The sequence below is a fragment of the Lycorma delicatula genome, chromosome 13, assembly GCF_047948215.1.
Source record: "Lycorma delicatula isolate Av1 chromosome 13, ASM4794821v1, whole genome shotgun sequence".
Classification (NCBI taxonomy): domain Eukaryota; kingdom Metazoa; phylum Arthropoda; class Insecta; order Hemiptera; family Fulgoridae; genus Lycorma; species Lycorma delicatula.
Genome location: NC_134467.1, coordinates 1,447,533 through 1,471,194, shown reverse-complemented (window position 1 = coordinate 1,471,194; position 23,662 = coordinate 1,447,533). Strand labels below are relative to the sequence as shown.

At 35.0% G+C, this 23,662-nt stretch overlaps 1 protein-coding gene across 6 annotated transcripts in view; it reads left to right on the top strand.

Moving 5' to 3' along the window:
* Positions 1–23,662, top strand: part of LOC142334151 (DNA damage-binding protein 2-like) — a 90,104-nt gene that overhangs the window by 45,944 nt on the left and 20,498 nt on the right. For all 6 annotated transcript variants that reach the window (XM_075381922.1, XM_075381923.1, XM_075381918.1 and 3 more), the window contains exons 6-7: positions 17,696–17,827; positions 23,173–23,305. In XM_075381922.1, the coding sequence (XP_075238037.1) occupies positions 17,696–17,827; positions 23,173–23,305 (265 nt within the window). The remainder of the gene's footprint in view (positions 1–17,695; positions 17,828–23,172; positions 23,306–23,662) is intronic.

Genomic DNA, 23,662 nt, shown 5'->3' with positions numbered 1-23,662 from the left:
CATTAAAAATTTTATTTCATTAGAAACTTTTAAGAAAGTAATTTTTATTTCATAATTGGCAATTTCAACAGCCGATCAACAATTAAACAAGTAAAATATAAGTTTACATTTTTTTAAATCTATATTCATTGTTAATGTTGTGATAAGTAGCTAACAGAGTTGAAATACATTAGTGTTATTTTTGAGTGAAGTTTTGTGTTTTGTATTTTTTTTTATTAGTAACTTTAAAAAACTTTAAATTACAAAATTAAAAAAAAATTAGATTAAAAAAGTTTAACCTGACTTAGAAAACTTTTTATTTTCTAACTTAAATAAAAAACATAATATATGGAAAAAATTTCTTTTGCAGTAAAAAGCAGTGATGGAAAATCTACTGTAAAAAACAATGTTTTTTTTTTTTTAATTCAAGAAAGAGTAGAAATAGTATTTTTAAATGGAGAAATATTAACATACAAAGAAACAGTTACTGCATTTGATATGCGGAATTGAGGTAGTACCTCAATATACCAAACGGACAACCTTTATTCATTAGAGAAGATCTATTCTTCCAGTTAGCTCCTCCACATATGATTGCAACTTGAGAAATGCATTGAACGAGCAGTTTCCAAATCAGATAGGTTGATGTTTTCTTCCTGAATCAGCTGATTTGGAAGTCAAGAGTTCCAGCGTTCAAGTCCTAGCAAAATTAGTTATTTTTACACGGATTTGAATACTAGATCGTGGATACTGGTTTTCTTTTGGTGGTTTTTTTTTTCTCCCTTCTCCCCACAACCGGATTTACCATTTACGCATTTACTCTAAGAAGGCGTCCCCCGCCCACCGGTAGTACGCCCGGCACGATAGGTTAGCCTCCCCGGTCTCGGATCTTTATTTCTTTGTTTGCCTGCCTCTAATTCCCCACCTCAGATATGAGGTCTGGCTACGCCGCCCTCCACCATCTCAGCAGGGAACCATCCCAGGAGTTCCCTCCCTTCTCTGGAACCCGCATACCTTGGCATACGGGCCCTCCACAGAGGGACTGTCCTACCATCCCTACTTTCACCTACATTCCCCGTCTTCTAGCTTCTTCTTCCTTTGATCGGAGGACTTTACCCGCAAACTAGCTAAACCAATCCCAGTTTCCATCACTGAACACCAGCCAGTTGATTAAAATATCCAGTGTTAGATTGTTTGCAGAGATCTCACTTCTGTTGCGTGCCCACCTGGGACAGACAAAAATACTATGTTCAGCGTTGTCTATCTCTTGGCAGTAATCACACTGAGCTGTAGCCCTTTTTCCAATTTTATATAAATACTGACCAAAGGAGCCGTGACCCGTCAATAATTGTGTAACATAAAAGTCTATGTTACCCCTTTTTTTACCTTTCTAATTTCTTATGTTAGGGATTAGCCTTCTGGTCCAATCCCCCACGCTTGAGCGAGCCCATGGATTCTGCCATTCTTGCTCTATTAATACTGCAACCTCGTCTCTTGACAGTCCCGTAGATCTTAATATACGCCCTTTGACTTGTAGATCAATAGGGGGGACCTCAGTCAGTATACACAGTGCATCATATGAAACGGTCCTGTACCCTGCAGCAAGCCGATGAACACTTCTTAGTTTAATTTTGTTCCTGTAGGTGTTCATAGCGTCTCCCCATACTGGGGCTGCATACAGTATCACAGACGTGGTGGCTGCAGTTATAAATCTCCTAGTCTCCATTCTTGGTGCGCCGTGGTTATGAAAGCGACCTCACAGAGCCTTGATAGTGGGGGTTACCCTCTTATATCATATCGACATGGTTCCTGAATTTTAGGCTTTTGTCCAATATAACGCCAAGGTATTTTGCATTATTATTTTTTTCTTTTTTTTTTCCCTTCTCTCCCCAACCGGATATCCAATTAAGTATACTCAGTTGGGGAGAGTGTCCATATACTCTAAGGAGGCGTCCCCCACCCACCGGTTGTGCGCCCGGCTTGGCAGGTTAGCCTTCCCAGTCTCGGATCTTTTTTTTTCTTTTTTAATGCCTGCCTCTAATTCCCCGTTTCGAAAGCGAGGTCCGGCGATGCCATCCCCCACCCCTTCCACGGTGAACCGGGACTCGGTCATGATGCCTGCCTCTAACTGACGATGCCGGCCCCGGAAACTCTGAAGAGCCCCAGTGCCAACACCGCCAGCCGGGACTCGGTCTTTTCTTTTCTTTTCCCCTCTCACAGTATCCCCAGGAGTTCCATCCCCATCACAGGAACCTGCACACCTCAGCATACAGGCCCTCCTAGGATGGACTGTCCTCCCTTCCCTACACCGTGCCTAAAGTCCTTGGCGCCTCGCGTCTTCCTCTTTCGTTCTGAAAACCACTGCAGCGAAGTTTGCGAACCAATCCCAGTTATTATTGTTACTCGTTAGCCAACTCACTAGATTTTCCACAGTTAAATTGTTTATTATTATTTCGTATCTTAAGTTCTCCCATCTCTGGCACGTGAAAACCGTGTGTTCCACGGTATCTGCCTCTTGGCAATAGATACATTGAGGGCTTGTTCGCTTACCAAATCTGTATAGATACTGGCCGAAGGACCCGTGACCGGTCATTATCTGCGTCATGTAAAAGTTCATGTTACCTTTTTCCTTGTTTAGCCAGTTATCTAAATTAGGTATCAATTGTCTAGTCCATGTCCCCATTTGCAATCCAGTCCATTCATTCTGCCATTCACTCACAATGATGTTTTCCACCTCACTATTTAGCATTCCTGCTGTTCTCAATCTTCGCTTTTTTATTAATAATTCTATGGGTGGCACCTCCGCCAGAACACACAACGCCCCATATGAAATTGTTCGCCCTGCTACTGTTCTTATTAGTGCTAGACGGTGTATACTCCTCAGTTTTCACATGTTCCTCTGTACGTTTATTGCTTCTCCACAGCGTACAGCATCGATGACATTACCGCAGAGGTTATCAACCTCCTGACTGACGTTTTGGGTGCGTTATTGTTATTGAACAATCCCCTCAGTGATCTGGTGGTGGGAGCAATCCTTTTACATATCATTTCTACATGTGCACTAAACCTGAGGTTCTTGTCCAACACAACCCCCAGGTATTTTGTGTTATTAACTTCTTGTATGCGCTCCCCTCTTATTTCCACATTTATATTCCTCATTCTTCTCCAGCCCGAGAACACAATGCATTGGGATTTTGCCGTAGATATCTGCAGCTGATTGTCTCTTAACCATTCATCAATCTGGATCAAGGCTCTATTGGCTTTATTCTCTAGATTGTTTATATCCCCGTCTTCTACCAGGATTGCCATGTCGTCTGCATACCCAACAATAGTCACACCCTCTGGATAGTGTAACCTAAAGACTTGGTCGTAAAAAATGTACCAAAGCAGGGGACCGAGCATGGACCCCTGTGGAACACCCCCGAACATCCGATAGGAAACCAAGCCTTCAACTGTATTGACTTCGATATACCTCTCGTGCAGGTATTGTCTGATTTGATTAATTATATAGCTAGAAATATCCATTCTCATCAATGCTTCAACTATAGCAGACCATGGCACCGACCCAAAAGCATTTTTGATGTCTAACTGTTTCATTAGGGGGTAATCGTCTTGTTCTCCACGTGCCTCTTCTGACTGATTTTTCCCAGTTTGTTACTCTGCTTAGTGCATAAATTGTGGAAAAACCTTTTCTAAATCCATATTGGTCTGGATGTAAACAGTTTTTTGCATCAAGTTCTTCTTGGAGTCTGTTGGCTATCATACGTTCGACAGCTTTGCCCATATTATTGATTAAACTGATGGGTCGGAAACTTTCCTGTCCGTTATTTACCCCTGGCTTAGGTAAAAACACTGTCCTTGCAGTCTTCCAACATTTTGGGAACGTACGATGCTGTAGCCCATGACTAGCTACGTCCACAACTTCCCATGGTACGACCTTGATGACAGTCTGTCCATAAGCTGTTCATCGGACAAATCGGTATCTAAGATGTCCGACATTTCGTTTTTGGATAGCCACTCAGTCTGTGTACTCTAATTAACTGTATCCACCGATTCCTCGTTGATCCTAAGTAACTTTATATATTTCAGTCAAGTCGCGTTCATGGGCTTTCATTACTGTCATGCTTGTTTTTCCCAAGATCTGTCTCATTTGACTTAACACATTGCCTAATTTATGCGTTACCTCTTTCAATGTTAAAGGAGCCTCCTCCTCCTCTGATGAGCGAGCTCTAGCTCTTTTGGCCCCTCTGCCTTCAACCACTTTCCAGTTCTTTTTATCCTGACTGGTAATCGTCCCGCCAGTGCCAGTATCCATTACTTCAGACTCCGTTGTTACATGTTCTTTCCTTCCGCCAGTCCCTCTTTAGTGTCCGGCCCCTTGTGAGGTCATATCCTCAATAGGAAGGGACTCACGTCGTCGCATGTCGCGTCGCTGGACTTAGGACTCAATTCCGCGTCCAACGACACCCCCACACGGGCGGGTGCCCCAAAAAAATTTTTTTGAGTGGGGGGGTAGGTAAAATGTATCTATCCGAATCTATGGTTGGAAAAATTGGGGGGGTCAAAAGATGGGAAAAGTTCTGTTTCCGATAGATCCGTTGGAATTTTGGAAATATTGTATCTGGTATTGGAGATATAAAGGAAAAAGGAAATGCCCTTATAATTGTGGGTCTATAACTTAGAAAAATTCTGTCTTATAAATTTGTTGAAATAAAAACTAAGTCCTTGTTTACAGTTAATAATTATTACATCATCGGCAAGCTTTTGCCTGTCGATCGACTTAGGAAATTTTCTTTCTACAATACGTATAAATTATAACGTTAAAATACTAAAAAATAAGTCAAAAAAGGTTCTTAACTCACTCCATGATTGTAATAGGTTCAGTTCAAACACCAGTTATTGAATGTCACTCTCGCTGATCACTTTCAACGGCCCAAAGGTCGGAGAAATCATAAAAAATAACTCACTAAACTCAAAATTGTTAGTTTTCAGAAAAACATTAATAACTTTAACAATCCACAACCAAAATTCACGAAATTTAGTATATAAGTCCATTATCCATGCCACAAGAAATACCAATGTCCAGTTCCAAAAAATTCACCGAAAAAACCACCAAAAAAATAGCAAAAACGCAGAGCGAATAAATCCTGTGTGCACTCGAGGAAGTCTCCAACTCGACTATTTTGCATTATTGACCTCCATAATTCGTTCTCCTCTAATGTCTAAGTTAATATTCCTTATCCGTTTTCTTCCAGAAAAAATAATACAGCTAGATTTCGTAGGGGATATCTGCAGCAAGTTCCTTTGTAACCACTCGTCTATTAGGCTTAAAGCCCAATTGGCTTTTTCCTCTATGTTCACGACAACCTTATCTTCAACTAAAACCGCTAAATCATCAGCATACCCGACCATAAATACCCCCTCCGGGTAGTTCAGTCTGAAAACCTTATCGTAAAAGATGTTCCAGAGGATGGGTCCACGTACGGACCCCTGAGGGACACCTCCAAAAATTTGGAATGTAGACTTTCCCTCTAGCGTTTTCACTTCAATATATCTTTGATGAAGGTATTGATTGATTTAATTAATCAGGTAATCGCTAATGTTCATTCCTTGTAATGCTTCAATTATTGATGGCCATGAAACGGATCCGAATGTGTTTTTAATGTCTAGCATTACCATTAAGGGGAGTTTCCTGGTCCTCCACAATCCTCTTCTGCTTGCTAAGGCCCAGTTCTTGACTCTATTTATCTTGTTTATTGTTGAATGTCCTTTCCTGAAGTCATATTGCTCTGGATGTAAGCAGTTCCTCTCTTCGAGTTCTTCTCTCAGCCTGGCTGCTATTAATCTTTCAACGACTTTACCCATGTTATTTATGAGACTGATTGTTCTGTAACCTCCTTGTCCGTTGTTAGTTCTTGCTTTGGGGAGGAATACTATCCTGGCTGCTTTCCAGCAATCAGGAAAAATGCCGTTTTGCAGACCATAACTGGCTATGTCTACAATTTCCCAGGGGATAATCCTTGCCAGTCCTTTAATAACAGCAGCCGGTATTCCGTCCGGTCCTGGACTTTTTTTATGATTCAGTTTTTTAATTGCCTCAAGGACTTCCTGTTGTGTGAATCTACCACCTTCACATCTGATCACTTCTCTATTAGCAGACTCCTCTCTAGGAAACAAGGCTCTTACTTGTAGTGCCAACATTTCGTTACTTAATGTCGGCACATGTCTACCCAAACGTTTGGATATGATCCTGAATGCCTTCCCCCAGGGGTCGGCATCCAGATCATCACACAGCTCCTGCCATTTTCTTTTCTTGGATTGTTTTATAAGGAAGTTAAGTTTCTTCCTGGCATTCCTGTATTCTTCTACGGCTAGGCGACCTTCTTCTTCCATACCCGTTCGGGCTCGTAGTCGCTGGGCTATTCTCTTATTCCTCTTCATTATTCTTCTTTGATCCTCAATGTCACTAGATCACCAATAAACCGATGATGTTTATTGGTATTCTGTGGTATATTGGCTATTTCGTCTTTAATTATATTTTGAAATATCTCTGGATCTATCCTCGCACAATTCATGATCTTATTTGCCGCTTCCCTTGTCACACAGTGAATCTGATTATCTGTCAGTCTATGGTTGATGTTTATCTGCATTACTCTTGAAGGACGGTCTTTAATGGTAATCGAAACAGCCTTGTGGTCACTTCCAGACTCTTCATTAAGCACTGAGAAATCAATTGTGTCGATACGTATTCTGCTATCTATTATTACCAGGTCGATAATCGATTCGTGCCCCTAGCACTGTATGTGGGTATTCCGTCACCCACATACGTATGTGGGGTTCACACAAATCGCACCAGTAACCTCCAGTAGATCTTCTAGAATTCTTCCTCTGTCATTAGAGGAAGCAGCCAGGAACCACCCAGCCAGGGCGGTTCTGCAATTGAAATCTCTTATAAAAAAGTGAAGTCTCCTAGCATTATTGCTCTCTTACGGGACCGCATTATGACGTGTTTTAGACTAAATATTTTGTGTTGTAAAAGCTCCAGAGTGCAGTTTGGGATGATATATACCCCAATGATTACTATTTCACACAACTCTATAGCCACAATACCCTCATCTCTGTAGTATAGATTGTAGTCTATGTTACCTACAATCCCCCTGATAGCCACATCCCGGTTTCTATCTGGTACCCATTGACCTCTAGCCACTGAATATACATTAGGTTCAGTGGCTACCAGGAAGTTGAAGTTGCCCCTTGTGGCAATCTCCGTAGACAAATCGCATGATAGTAAACTTCTATTGTTATTTATTAAGAGTATCTTACTCATGATTCCTATTGCAATTCAAACTGCCAGTTCTGTGTGCCGTACTTCTGCAGTCTAGACATTTTGTTGCTTCCCTGCAGTCTTTAATCACATGGCTCGATCTCCCGCAGTTAAAGCACAAGTCAGATCGATTCGGTCCTCTGCAGTCTCTCCTGCCATGCTCAGTCCCCCAGCAGCGGTAGCATTTCTCATTTTCCATTCTAATATATGCTCTACAGTTCACTTATCCGACTCTCAGTCTAGATGCAATGAGTTTTGTCGCTCCCCTATAAGTGGTGATCACCGTGGCATTCTTGGTGTTCCCATATGCCTCTCTTAGAGGTGTAACCTGAAAACTTTCTTCTACGCCAAGTACCTTTTCCACCGCCTCTTTGACCTCTTATTCCGTGGTATCACAGAGCATGTCCTTCACATGTACCACCGTTTTACGATCCCCTTTTGTTCTGATGTCTACCTGGAGTTTCTCTACCCGGTTCTTAAGTAATGGAGAGAACTCTCCTGCTTTTTGCGTCCCGCTTATTCTAACCTCTAATTGTTGTTCTCTGCCTTTAGACAGTATCTCCCCGGCTTCTTCTCCTTTGACTTTTTCTTTCATGGTTTTTAGGAGTTCTGCATATGACCTTCCCGGTGCTTTAACGACTACCGTTTTACTCTCAACAACCAGTGGCGTTCCTCGTCTCGCCGATGCTGATCTAGACCTTGCTCTCCCCTGATCACTCATGTTAGGAAGAACCATTCTAGGGAGGGTTTTACCCTTCCTTATAAGATATATTACAATTTTCTTAATTAATATTCCAGCCGGGCCGGTGGGCATTACGAAAACGGAGGACTCTGATTTTCCAACCACCCTTCTGAGTGCCTTTATTACATGGGTCGCCATAGCCTTGTCTCTGCTACCAGAATCGTAAATGACTGTATATTATGTTCCTCTTGTAGTTATTTTATTATCATCCAGAATTGTGGAATCCTGCAAAATCATTGCACCCGGTCTCGCCACTGCGTACTTGCTGTTGGGCCTCAGACCATTTAAGTCCACAAAGTGGCAACTGTCTTCTCCAGGTTTTAGGGCACTTACCTGAGTCAGCCAGTTCATCACCCATGTGGACCACCTAGTTGGTAATCGGTCGATGAGTTGTTCATCTGATAAGTCGACGTCAAGTATGTCGGACATTTCACTTTTATAGTGACCCTCGGTCTGTGTGCTCTGATTTGTCATGTCCAGTGACTCTTGGTTGAGTCTCAGTAGTTCATTATATATGTCTGTCAATTCTCTTTCGTGTGCTTTAATTGCTGTTGCACTCGCCTTACCTGTCATTTGTCTCAGTTGAACCAATGCATTCCCTAACTTATAAGTGACTTCTTTTAAGGTAAGAAGGGCCTCCTCCTCCTCTGATGAGCCGGTTCTTGCTCTTGTTGCCACTCTCCCCTCAATGGCTTTCCCTTTTATCTTATCTTGACTAGCTACACTGATGTCCATTCCTTCGGTTTCTTCTGTAGTGTTTTTCTTCTTTCCACTATTCCCTCGTGAGGGTCCAGCCCCTTGCGAGACTGTATCCTCAACGGGCAGCGAGCCACGTCATCTCATACCTTGGATTTGGTATCAGGGTGCGATTCCACATCCAATGATACCCCACACGGGCAGGTGCCACAAAATATTTTTTGGAGGGGAGGTAAAATGTATCTATCTGATAATAGGGTCAAAAATTTTGGGGGGTGAAAGGGTAGTGAAGTTTTTGGTTCCGATAGATCTCAAGGAAGTTTGGTTCTATTGTTAATATTACAGGAAATATGGAGGATAAGGAATGTCCGTATAAAGTATGTCTCAACACTTAGAAAAATTCTCGCAGTATAAAATCTACAAAAATTTTTACAAGTTCTTGTTTACTTCTTTTACTGGTGACGTAACAGACAAGACAAAGCTTGCCGTTACACTTAGAAAATTTTACTCTATATTAGTTAATATTTTTACCTTAAAGTTCTAAAAAACTAATTCAAAATAGTTTTTAACTCACTGTATTGAATTAAATTGACTCGCAATGACTCTCAATGATTATTACACCACTATTAGGACCTTAACTCCAAAAAGTCAAAAAGAACAGTAAAACACTTCACCTTTTGATACCGTTTTGCTTGTGTCACAAAAGAGACCATGTGTCCCATTTAAAATTTGTTATTGCTCCAGCACCCCCACCACCAAAGGCCGAATACTCAAAATTGGTTAGCTCTAACTCTGAGTTAGTCTCTCTTATCGGAGAAAAATTCTAAAGAAAGAATCGGGATACCTAAAATTAAAAAAATTAAAGGGGAACATACAACCTTACTATCTGAAATAAACAACGTCATCGTTTTGGATTGGATCATCAGAATTCAGATTTATTACATCATTTTTCTCATTTCATGAAGCTCTTTAAAAGGATATATCAAATGATCATCAGAACCTTTTGAAATTTTTGTCGTCCCCCTCCCCATCCACTGCCACCTGAAAATCAAAAAGAGTGAAATATACATTCGTTGAAGTAATCCCTCAGTATAAGGAAGAATGCTGCAAACCACATACAGTTACCTCCTTTCTAAAAATTATAGGGGGGAGTAAGTTACTACATTTCAGCCAACCATTATATATACAGAGCGATTCAAAGAAACGGGAAATTTTAAAAGTTGTGTTGGTAGCCGTGGGCGATTGGTACCACTTGATAAGTGGTGCCAGCCTCTCTAACCTAACCTGCCATTTAGTTGTCATGGATCCTTGGAGTGGTGTGCAATGTGCAGTTGCTATCAAAGCGTTTTACAAAAACAATGACAGTGTGGAGGGAGCACATAGAGAATTTTGCCGTCATTTTAATCTGGGACGGCACGTCCTTGTTCCATCAGCACATGCAATTAAAACATGGATATCTAATTTTGAGTAAACTGGTTCGGCAATGAAAACCTCCAGGCTGTGAGCAAACCGTCCGTACACCACAGAATGTTCAAGCTTTACAAGATGCTGTCACACAAAGTCCATCGGTCAATCCGTCATCTCTCAGCATGTTTACAATTGCATAGTTCAAGTGTTCAAAGAATGTTAGTGAAGGACTTGCAATTCCATCCATACAAGTTGCAGATCGTCCAGGAACTGAAAGCGAACGATGCAGTTGTGCGAGCACAATTCTGTAATGTAATGCTTCAGAAGATAAATGATAACGAAGAGTTTGTTCACGAACTGTGGATGTCATACGAAGCGCATTTCCACCTCAGTGGATTTGTTAACAAGCAAAATTTCAGATACTGGGCACAAGAAAATCCTATGCAGCTACACCAGCATCCGTTGCACAGCCAGAAAATGGCCGTGTGGTGTGCTATGTCAACTTATGGTGTTATAGGCCCTTATTTTTTTGACGATGACAACGGTCTTGCGATTACAGTGACGTCGGCTTGTTACGTAGACATGCTTGAAACTTTTCTTGTGAAACAACAAAAGAGATTTCCACCGATTCTTAACACAGCCTGGTTTCAACAAGACGGAGCAACGTCACATACTGCACGAATATCGATGGCAGCTGTACGCCAATTGTTTGGACAACGTGTCATTTCATGAAATGGTGACATTAGATGGCCTCCCAGATCGCCTGATCTCTCAGCTTGGGATTACATTTTGTGGGGTCACCTTAAAAGCAAAGTGTTCCACAGTAGACCTGCTACAACGGAAGAACTGAGGGCAAAGATCAGAGAAGCAATTGCAGAAATTCCAGTTGAGATGTTACATCAAACCATGAACAATTTAACGAAGAGACTTCGTGAGTGTTTACGTAGAAGAAGAGGTCACCTGCAAGATGTCATCTTTAAAAAATAAACTAAAATGTATGTATCCTAAAATGGCAACATTTGTACAATTACATGAAATAAAATTCATTTTCTAAGTAAAATTTTTCATTAACGTTATTTCATTTTTTAAATTTCCCGTTTCTTTGAATCACTCTGTATTAATTAAGATACGAAAATTGTTTACATTGAGTATTTCTTGCAGAATTTAGAAAAACAATTTTTTGTAGCGGATGAATTTTACAATTATGTATTATAGATTAAGGGATTATTCCTTTGCAAATATTTATTACTTTTTGTGAATCTGATAAAAATTTAATTCTTATAAATGTAAACATAAATTAGTAAACAGTTAAACGTTAAAATTATTATTTTTTTTAAATTCAATTAATAAAGTTCAACTCTTGTATTTAACATATCTTTATTTAGTATTTAATAATAAATTGTCTGCTTTTAATTATTTATTTTCATTTTCAAGGTACATGAAAAGCAACAAGTATCTATGTCAGGATAGTCCTGAAATCGGTAATCTGGTAATAAATTAATGAAAAATTTGTCTGCAAAAAATTAAAAATATATAAAATTAAAAAAATAAATTGTTTTTTTCTAAAAACATTATTAAATCTTTTTTGATGTTAAATTATTTTTAACACAAGCCGCTAATAGAAGTATGAAGTTTTTGCTACTTATCTTGTTTAACAGAGTATTGCATTTGAGATAACTTCAATATAACTTAAAATACACCATGTTTATATTTTAATTATGCAATATGAATTGTCAGATAAGTAACAGCCGTTTCTGGTCATTTTATTTAGATCAATGAAGGTTGCATTCAAATATTCCTATTTGCAGTTGTGGTGGGGCTAACTTGAAGATTACTAATTTCAGATTCTGTCTGGCAGTTCATTAATTTATTTTTATGTAAGCGATGTATCAAAAAATTTTCGTAACATATAAAATTGATTATGATTATTTCATAAGTATTGACAGTATATAATATTTTTATGTGTATTAAAGCGCTGATATTGAATAGAGGTTAATTGATATTTAATAGAGGTTAATAAAAATTATTTTATAGTTCTTTTTTGATGGTTTAATTATGATTATTTTATTATTCTGTTTTTAGTTAGTAAATCTGTTTTAGTTTTATATTCTGTTGAGTTAATAAATCCTAACAGAAAAATAAGTGTTGATAAATAAATTATCCATACATTTTTTGTTTTGTCTTTCTTGTTGAAACATTTTTGTGTTTTCTATGTTATTAACAGTGGATACTACACATGATCTTTTGTTTTTTTGTAAAGGTTTGTTAAAGTGTAGAAAAAGCAATATTGTTCTTTTAGTTAAGGTTAATTTAAAACCGGGCATTACTAGTTGTTGTAGTACATAAAGCTTATTACTCGTTTTATCTATATATTATTATCTATACTATTATATAGAACAGTGGTTCCCAAACACTTCTGAGTTGTGGTGCCCTTTTTCAATTAAATTTTTTTCATGGCGCCCTACCCTAATTATGACTACTCATAAACAAGAGATAAAAATAAATAAAATTATTACATCTTCAATATTTTTTTACTTGATTAACATTAAATTAATAATTATAAATGTCTTGGTACAATTAATTACAAAGCTTTAACAATATTTCACGGCGCCATTGTGAAGGGGCCTTGGCTCTCCAGGGCATCATGGGCACAGTTTGGGAATTACTGAGAAGGATTTTTTATATATTTCATCTCAGAAATATATATTTATATGTAGTAGTGGAGAGTTGCCAGTCGAAGAACAAATTTTAATAAATTGAATTAATGAACTGTGAACTGTGAGCCTCTGCCACTGTGTGAAATGAATGATTCAAAAACAATCGAATGAATAATATTACAAAAAATAATAGAATTAAATTTACATTAAATAAAATAATATTAAACATATTTAAAAAGTTTCTGTTTAATAATAATGGGCTTCATGTGGGGACTGTGTGAGGCTAGAGTGGTGAAGTATGCGAGCACCTTGTGGGAGGCTAGACCAATTATCACCATCAATCGGTAACAAACGGGATGCCCTTGGGGCACCCCCTGTTTTAGGATGTGTAATGGGTTCTTCTATAATATCTCTGCAAACAATTGTCCGATTTTCAAAATTTAAACTGGTTATATGTTTGTAGGTTGAAGGCTAACTTTTGCATGCATCAGGTACTCTCTCGATCTAACAGATCACAGTTATTCGAAAATAAATATATATATATATAAAGTTTGTCTGTTTGTTATCGCATCGCACGAGAACTGATCAACCAATTACTTTCAAATTTGCAGGATACATTCTTGTTATCCCAGGGAACATTTTAAGCTACTGATCGAGACCCTAGCTCCCGTGAATGTTAAGATATTAAAAATATTCATTATTTCTTCGCCCATGAGGAGGATGAAGTTATGAATTAAAGATATTCATTTAGGAAAAAATAGATTAATTCTTTTACCTGATTATTGTATTTTTGACACTATGGTAAAGAAATAAGTTATGAATTTTTCATCATCAAAGGTGTGTGTACTTTAGTTACTATTATTCTATCTTTTGTAATTCAGTTTCCTTTTCAGTTTTCTATAAACGGCCTCGAGGCGTCCCTGTATTGGCTCTGAAATTCGCCTGGGCTGACCTGAGCCCCGAGAGTCCAGGTTCTGGCTAGACAGGCCAGCTACTATATTAATATATGTATTGATATATTTAATGATTTTAATTTTATTTTATTCTGTGCAATGGAACAGCAAAGTCTTGGTATATTGCACGATAAAGACAAGCGATACACATTATATTAATTTAATATTATAGTAAACAAATTCTATTACATATGTAGCTGATCATTGATCTTATTAACAAAGCTCACATCAAAAATATCAGTGTCCCTGCTTAATTCATGAATACTAGTCAACAGCGAAAGACGTGTTCTCCGACACAGGCTTAGGAGATGATGATTCGTTACACTTAAAAGTGCAACATTTAAAATATCAATACCTATTTTGGCATTAAGAGTCTTGTAAACAAACACCACTTCCTACAGCATTCTGCTTTTTAGTGAGGGTAAGTCCCGACACGTACATTGCTCCTGGCAGCTAATATTATGCTCGCCGAAGTCTTTCTTGCAGATGGTAAAAAAAACTACTCTTGAGCCGCCTCAATCTTAGCATCAGTACACACCCTCTTATAGTACCAAACTACTGTGCGATATTCCAAAATGAATATAGCCATCCAAATCAGTATAACCTTTAGATCGACTTGATGTTAATAAAGTGACGGCTCATCCACAGTATCAATCCTAAGTTCCTTCTAGGTTTTGATAAATATAATATAATCTACATTTTGTGTGAAAAATTATTTCCCATCAAATATTAAAACTGAAAAATTATTTATTAAACTTGTAAATAATAAATCCATTACAGTGCTGGTGCAGCACTGTAATGGATTTATTATTGAAAGGTGCTTTCATTAGGGCTGCTAGATGACAACCCATTAAATTCTCATGCTCTTACAGCAAGCCGCTATGAAGATATTTTTCAGTAGAGATATTTTCAATAGAGGTTGAATTGAAATAGAAGATAATACATCATGAGCAATTCATTATCAATGCCAAAGCAAAAACTAATGAAGATAAATTAATGAAAATTTGTATGGATGTTCTTATGATGAAACTGCACACTAAGAAAGGATTTTTTTAAGTTCTGAGTTTAAAGGAGTAAAATGCTATAACAATGAAATTTACTATTTTTTTTAATTTCTCAGTAGCAAATGAAGGTATCAGCTTGATTTTTTTTTTGTGTGACAATCTTCATGTGAGTATCTAAAACCAATTTCTAGATTTTTTGAGATTCCAAGTTTCAAGGGTTAAAATGGAATTTTGAATTTTTTTGAAACCCTTTTATTTTTATTTTTCGGTAACAAATGAAGAAATCAACCTAGTTTTTGGTGAGTGTAATCTTCAGGTGGTTCTCAGGAGGTCCAAAACAACCTTAAAAACGTAGGAAAATGCAATTATATTTAATTGGGACTACTACTAGGAATATTACAGAATCAATCATAGCACTATTATGCAGGGAAACAAGTATTGTGAATATTGGTGTAAAATAGTATACCAAACTTCTCTTGACGAGTCTCTTGAAACATATTCTATCAAAGCATGTAGAAATTTGGGGTCGATTAAATGTTGAATAATAAGTTTGAGTCTCCTTTCATTCTGAAAATGGAGAGGTTTTTCTTTTAACTTCTGAGCAGTACAGTAAGCATTGTCAACTACTGATTACAAATATATTATACAACAGATGTAGGGAGTTCAGTTTCCTATATTTGTAAATTATTTCATGATAACAAATACAATAGTCGTAGAAACATCAGATTGAAAAACTATGTGACTAAGAATTTTCTATTCTTTAGTCGATCCAGAATTGCTTCTACTGCCAGATGTATTAAGGTTTCAAGTGATGTAATGCAGAATGTTTATTTTTATTAATGAAAATTTGGTAATGTTTAAAAAATCTTTGACATAAAATAGATTTTGATTTTTTTTTATTCAGTATTTTTGTTTTTTTTTTTTTAATATATGTTTTGAATTAATGTTATTTTTATTTAGGAATGTTTTTATTTTTTAATATGATTTTTTTTTTTTTTTTCAAGAGATGTGAATAATTTAATAGAATTTTTTCAATACTCACATCTTAAGAAACTAAGACCATTTTATTATGAATGTGTTTTCAAGTCTATTAATATAATACAATTATCATAGCATTTTAACCGTTTGTTAAATTATATTATTTTTAAAATGACTTATTAGTGCAATTTTTAATAAATTTATATCTAACTTACTTAAAATACAAATACTAATGATATAATTATCAAACAGTTTAGTTCTCATATTGATTTTTGCTGACAAAGTAATGTTATAAGGTATGTAAGAAATGTAAAACAGAAGTCAGTATTACAAGGACTGTTTGGATAGTTCTCGGCCTGATAAAGAAAATACAAGATTTTTCAGAAGTTTGTTTTTATTTCTCAGCATACTCACCTCAAGATTTGACACACTTAGACCACTGACTTTCTAACTTTCTAATACCCTCAGTATAATGTGATAGCTTTGACCAACATAGCTTTGACCTCATTATTTAAAGTGAATTTTTGACCAGCAAGCCATTTCTTCAGGTTTGAGAAGAGGAAGTAATCACCAGAAGCCAAATCCAGTGCATATGAAGCACTTCAAAGTGCAGGTCAAGAAATTATGCAGCAGTAACCCAAAATGATTTGTGTACATTATTACAGTGAAAGAACACTTTTTTTTCTGGCCAGATGTGGACATTTAGCCTTAATAGCACCCTTCAATTGGTCCAGTACTGTTGTAGTATCTGCCAGTAATGGCCCTGACCTTTTCCAGGTAGTCTACAAGTACTATACCACAAAAATAAAAAAAAGCAGTGAAATGTAAAGCACTGACTTTATATTTCCCTTTTTTTAGTGCATTCTCACCTGCTCCCACCCATTGTCTCTGGTGACTAATGATGAATCCATATTTCATCTATGTCTAAAACATAGATGAAATAAATGTGTTGGTAACTGAAGAAACTCAATCTAAGTACTGTATTATTTAGATTGAGATTCTTCAATTAATTAAATCTAAAAATTCTTGAGAAGTGTTTATTTAGATGCATTTATGATGGACTGAAATATGGCACCCGTGAGTGGAAAGCTTTTTCATACACCAAACATCATGTAAAATGTAGAAGACATGGTCTATTGAAATGTTCATGATCAACAGGCTCACATACTTTCAGTCTTCAATGATTTAATGTTTGTGGATATGTCAGAACCTGTTTTCTTTACTCGATCACCACAAACAAGCAACTAAGCACATGTGTCTGAACCTTTCCAGCACGCATCTAAAGAATCGTACTTTACAAATATCACATAGTCATTTGGTCATACTTGCACTATCTGTCAGGCTGAGAATTTTCTGAAAAACCCTAGTGTAAAGGGTTTAATTTTTAATTTATTATTGGCTTATTTTGCTACTAGGATTAATTTTTAATTATGCATTGTATTTGTTTAACTTTATTTAAATGTATATATAATTTCATTAATAAAATTATGAACCATCAAAAGAATAATAAATTTAGTTTTATTACTCACCTCTATTGGCAATACTTTCAAGATAATCTCATCATCAATTGTTTAAACTTAAATGTAAAAATATTTGATTTTGTTGAAAATAAAGTGTTCTGTCAGATAATAAAGAAGTAACTGTTCCTGATCATTTTTTTTAAAGTTATATCTATATTTTACATATTTTTATTTATTTTACACAGAACTATGTATCTATTTGTTTGTGATTGGTATTTTATTGTATTTAAGTTCTTATATGAGAACAATGAGCTTATATGATATTGGGTGCTTTGTGGTATGAATAAATTAATTATGGTTTTTGTTTCACCATTTGTTTTTAAATTGTTTTTTCAGTGTGTCGTTAGTCATTTGAAGGTTACACTGGTGATAGTTGGTAAAGTTAAAAAGGTTTTATGCGAGGTTTTTAAAGCTAATTGATTTTTTTTTTTTTTAAAGGGATAAGAATTTATTAGCTACTACATCATTGGATAGAACCGTTAAATTATGGGATTTAAGATATATTAAAGATAAGTCATCATACACAATGTCTTTACAACATTCATCACCACCTGCAGTTGCTGCATTTAGGTTTGTAGATTTAAACACTTTATTATTATTGATTTATTTTTTTTAATGACTCCTTATTTTGTTATATTTTTTTATAAACTTATATGTTTTTATAGTGATCACTGCAAGTACTTTCTTAGATAAAATTAATTTATTTGAAAGTACGTATCACTATTTGTACTGCAGTGGGAGATCAATTTCCAAAGACAGAGGGTGGTCTAGACAATTGCTGAACCGAAAGTCTAACAAAAGAAATTGGTCTGAAACTCAGTTGGAAGAGTTACTGTATTTCGTGACAATAGTGGTTTGAAATTATTACATTTTATCATACACTGTTCATAAGAAAATTATGAAATGTATTAATATTGCATAATTAAGTGACTTAATTGTTTAATTACTTATAATTTAAAAAAAAAAATTTTTTGTGCTTAAATACATGATTATAATTTTAACATTAGCCCCAAAATGACTTCAATTAAAAATATATTTAGAAAAACCTTGCCAAAGCCAATTGTATGGACTAGAGTTTAATTTTAACTGAAAGTAGAAAAAGATGTAAGTAATAGAAAGGAAAATTTTATTTTTTTAAAATAGTAATTTTTTTAACCTCAGAGACCACCATTAGGTATTGCTTCAGAGGATGAGATGAATGATTTGTAACATTTGTAAAAATGCCATGCCTGACTGGGATTTGAACCTGGAACCTCTGGAATGTTTAGTACTGCTTATCTTTCTTTTCTATTATACGGTACAATAAGTTTTGACAATAGTGTGGTTCCAAAACATGTCAACAAGTGATTAAAAATTGAAGCTAAGAAAGGTAAGCAGTACTTAACACAGAAATTGTAGTGATCTTAACAGAAAAGGTAACTATTATCTTAACAACTATAGTAATAATTATTAATTGTTTATTTTTAATAATAATTTTAATGATAATGAGAATAATTTTGACTAACAAATTCTATAGAAATACTTAGGAAGTCTGAAGAAATTTACAGTTATGCTTCCCCCATAAACCTTGACCTACTTTCACACTAAAGTTATAACAATTAACTTTTGTTTAAAATTTATAATAAAAATAACTAAAAAATTAAGTAAGATTAAACTAATAAATGCATATCATGAAAATGGTGGAGATTCATGCAGGAATTTTCCTGCCTATTTCCAGTAGATTAGGAAGATACATTTTGATACCATATCAATAATATATAAAAAAAGTTGTCAAATTTACTTATCATGTTTAAAAAATTGTTTTAAGCTTAAATTTGTATAATAAACCCATCTACAGGGTGGTTGTCCCATGAAGAAACGGAAACACTTTCAGAACATGTTCTACTGGTGAAAATAATGAAAAACGTTCGTATAAACGTAGGCCTGGAAAAACTTTGTTTTCGAGTTGTGGCTAGTGAAAGATTTCACCTGAATTTCAGCTGTTCTAATAAAAAGAATCCCTACTGTAATTTTTGGGATCCAAATTAAGGAGTAAAGTTGGTAGTTTCTTATGTAATCTGAGTTGGAAGTAGGGTAAAAGAGGTCCCACAGCAGTTTCTAAGATATCTGATGTAAAACAAAATTTGGTGTCAAAAAACCAGTTTTTTTTTAGGTTTGTAGTTAAATAGCTTTGTTAAATGCAGAATATTTAGTAACAAAACATGTAGAGAATTTTATTCTGAGAAAAGTTTTTACAAAATTTTTTATTTTGTATGAAGGGGCAACATAAATATTTTTTCTGATTAATTAGTGACTCATAAATAATGTTATTTTCACTAGGAGTTAAGTTTTCACTTTTTTCTGTTGTTTTACTACATTATGCTGATCCCTAGCTTGGCTGTCCCATTCACTAATAAAACAACAGTATTTTTTATACCCTAACCATATGCCTAACAAAAGAGCTATAACTTGTAAATTTCCACACATGTTCTGTCCATGCACACGTTCTGTCCAAAAATAATTTATTTTTTCAATAACAGTTTTCATAACATCATATGTTTCTTTCGTATTAATTCTATTACAGATAATACAGAAAGATATTTATTATTATTGTGAAGCAGTATTGCTTTTAACCTTTTAATCCTTACAAATGTTCAGTAAGTTGGTGCCCTAATGTCTCTACACAGCAGCGCACGTACCGGTATGTTGCAATATTATTTACTAGCTCTGTGCATGAACATTTGCTTTGTTAATACTAGTAATGCACTCTGTTATGAATTTAAGGTACTTTTCTCTATTTCCAAACGATAACACATTCCTCTGTTTTTTGTTGCTTTCTTAAACTGTATTCACGTTGCTATCCAAGAGAAGTATTTTGGTTATGTTTATGTTGTTATACATGTAGTTAGTTATTGCTTCGTGTTGTAGTGGCTAAATCTTTTATTCGTGATGATGAAATAATTGTGTATCTTCCTAATCCTGAATCAGACATTGAAGATTTGGGGAAAATTAGTGATAATGGTAGTATAATATTAGGCGTGAGTGATAATGACGATTCTGATACTGACAAAAATCATAGGTGTAGAGGTGAACCTTGTAGGGTTGTTATTGTTTACTACATTTTCTAGTCAGTAAGTATGTAGTTGGCCACTATATAATTTTATTTTATGCTCATAATGTAAAGAAAGAAAAAAAACAGTATTGATAAGCGTACCTGTACAAAAATATTTAACGTAACAGTGCAACATTTATTTATAATTAGGGATTCCACATGCTTGGGTTATTTGTGACCTTTTATACAATTATTTAATAACATGTACATCCTAACCAAGTTAAAAAACAGTAGAAATCAGTTGCTGTTAACGCAAATAACATGCTTTAAAAAAGTATTAGGGGGAAAAATAAAAAAAAATCAGATTGTAGTTCCAAGTGAACTCGCAATTCATTCAGGAAATGCCTAGGGATTAAAAGGTTAAGATATACTTGGAGGAATCATAGAATAGGTGCCACTCCTCAAGTCCATGAACTTGCTTTAATTATAACTAGAGGCCTTATCAAAAAAACAAATTTGTAAAGATAGGGTTAAAATAAATCATTATGATCCAGATGAGTTCTGATAAAATAAATAATAAATCTAATAGAAAATAGCATAGATAAAACATAGGTGGCATATATAAATAAGAATAATGCTAATGAAGTTTTACATCTGAATTGTACACAAAATAAGTAAATTTTTTAAAATACATGCTAAATCAAATTATCACAAAATTTATATTACAGGCATTCTTATTTACTTATCACATTTGTACCATCATTTCATGAAAGGGCAAGCCTAACCCTGAATCTAGTACAAGAGGGAACAACACTTGAAAACAGTGTTCAAGTGCCCTTATAAACATTTTAACTGAAATTAGTGTATATCCACTTGCATAGCACTGAATGAAAAGGTAGGAATAACATCATAAATCAGTCGCTTAAAACCAGGAAATTAATTAAAATTTTTCTATCTTCCTAGGAGATCTTGAAAACCTCTAAATTTCCACTTCAGCTTGGTTGAAATCTGTCTCACAAACCTTCATTCATGACAGCAGTTATACTTTTTACCTATAACAAACCATAATGCCATATTAGAGGTGATGTCTAATGAAAATAAATAAAATTTTGCCTTTTTTTATTTTATAATATTACAAGAAATTAATTTCACCAGTCCTGGATTTACTTAGCATCAATTCAAGATGACTATAAAAGAAAAAAATTAATCTTTTGTTATACTTATTTAAGGTGCTATTCTCTCTTAACAGTACATTCAGATATTCTGCAAATATAAATCATTGTATTTATTTTTCTTGAAGAGGTAATAACAAGAGATTTACCTGAATTAAATGATTATTTTCATTGCTATCTTACATATAAAACCAAAAGTTTGTCTGTTTGTAATGGCATCAAGTGAGAATCATTGCTTTTGGCTGATTGCTTTCAAATTTGCAGGGTACATTTGTGTTATCCCAGGAAAGGTTTTAAGCCATTGTCAGAGGCCCTAGCCCCCTCGGAAATGAAGTCATGATGAATTAAGGATAATTATCAAAATAAAAAAAAATTAATCCTTTCATTTCATTTCTGTCTCCATGACAACAGAAATAAGTAATGGATTTTTCACTGTCAAAGGTGTGTGTACTTGAATTACTACTACTATAATGTCTTTTGTAATTATGTATTTTTCAGGTTTCTATAAGGCCTGAATATTTAAATTAATATTTATCAGTATTTACATATCCATGTAGGTAACAAACACACAGGGGACAAAGCTCTCTGGCTAGATGGGAATGGCAAGTGAAGCTCTGTGGCCCTGGAGTAGACTTTGGGGAGGCCTTTGGTCGGCTCTGAGGTTCACTTGGGCTCTGGGGGTCCAGGGAGTGAAGCCCTGACTGGCTAGTTTTAATAAATTACTGATCTATTTAAAATATTTATTTTTCAGATCCAATATTTCCCTTAAATAATATATCTTTAAATAATTGTTAAAAAATAGATTCCTAAATTCTTTTTTAATAGTTAATAAGGGTAATACAAATTTCCAGTTAGTTCAAAAAGTGTTTGACCATCGACCGATAGGAGACATTAAGCTTATTAAAAACTTATGTTTGTTCTGCTTTTGTGCAATAGTACATATTCTTTCTTTCAAAGTAAAATGTGGTGATTGTGTTACATAAATAAACACTTGCCACCTGACATCGACCAACTTGATCCACAAGGATAAAAAATTACAAACAAATACTAGCATTTGGTGTACTGTGCTGTTTTATTGCTTGAATCCAGATAATTTCAAAAAAAATAAAATAAGATTTGATTTTTTTATCAACTTCAACATTCATTTCACTTTAATTAATGCTTTAAAAATTATTTCGTACATATTTTATTACAATCATGTATCAGTTTTACTATCGATATAATTTATTATTTGTTAATAATATTGGACTTTAATCTGCTCTTTTATCTATTGTGTATTTTTTGATGCTGCTTTGATCAAGGTTTTCCTGCAACTTCTCTTATCTTTCCTGGCAAGTCCTGGGACAGTTCCTTTTGTTTTGTTAGTACAGCAGCACCTACAGTACAGTAGGACAGCCTACAGTACAGTACAGCAGCTACCTGTTCCTGAGAAGATCTAAATATAATACATAGTTACATTTTAATGTGGATAAAGTATTTGTAAGAGAGACACAAAATACAAAAGAATAGAGTATCAAACCAGATAACTGACGGAAAAAATCATGTTGTATGTTCTTTTGTTCTAGTTTAGTGAATGAAATATTTGTTTCATTTCTTTCAATTTTCCTCTCACTGTAATCAAATTTGTTTGTGTATGTTAAACCTGTTATACTTAGTTTATAATTTTGTAGCATCGTAGTTTTGTTATTAATAAAGTTTTTTTATTATTTCAGTCAGACCGGTTGCAACCAACTTTTAACATCTGATCAATATAAGGAAATCAGAGTTTACTCTGCCAGTAATTGGAAGTTATTAAACATTATTGAACATCCACATCGGCAGTTCATGCACATTACACCGATAAGAGTATGTATTTAAATAATTTCCTTTTCTTTTTTTTTGTTAGCTTCAAGCAGCTAAGACCATTACCATTTTTAATCACTAAATCCTTGCTAAATTTAAGTATTAAATCCACCGGGTGTGTCTAGTGGTAAATGCATCTTCGCAAATCAGCTGATTTTGAAGTCAAGATTTCCAACGTTCAAATCCTAGTAAAGGCAGTTAGTTACTTTTATACAGATTTGAATACCAGATCATGGATACCGGTGTTCTTTGGTGGTGGTTTTTTTTTTCTCTGGGACCATCGTTGGGTATTATTTCAGAGGATGTGATGAATGATTTGTAGTATGTGTGAAAATTCCATGCCTGACCCAGGACCTCCAG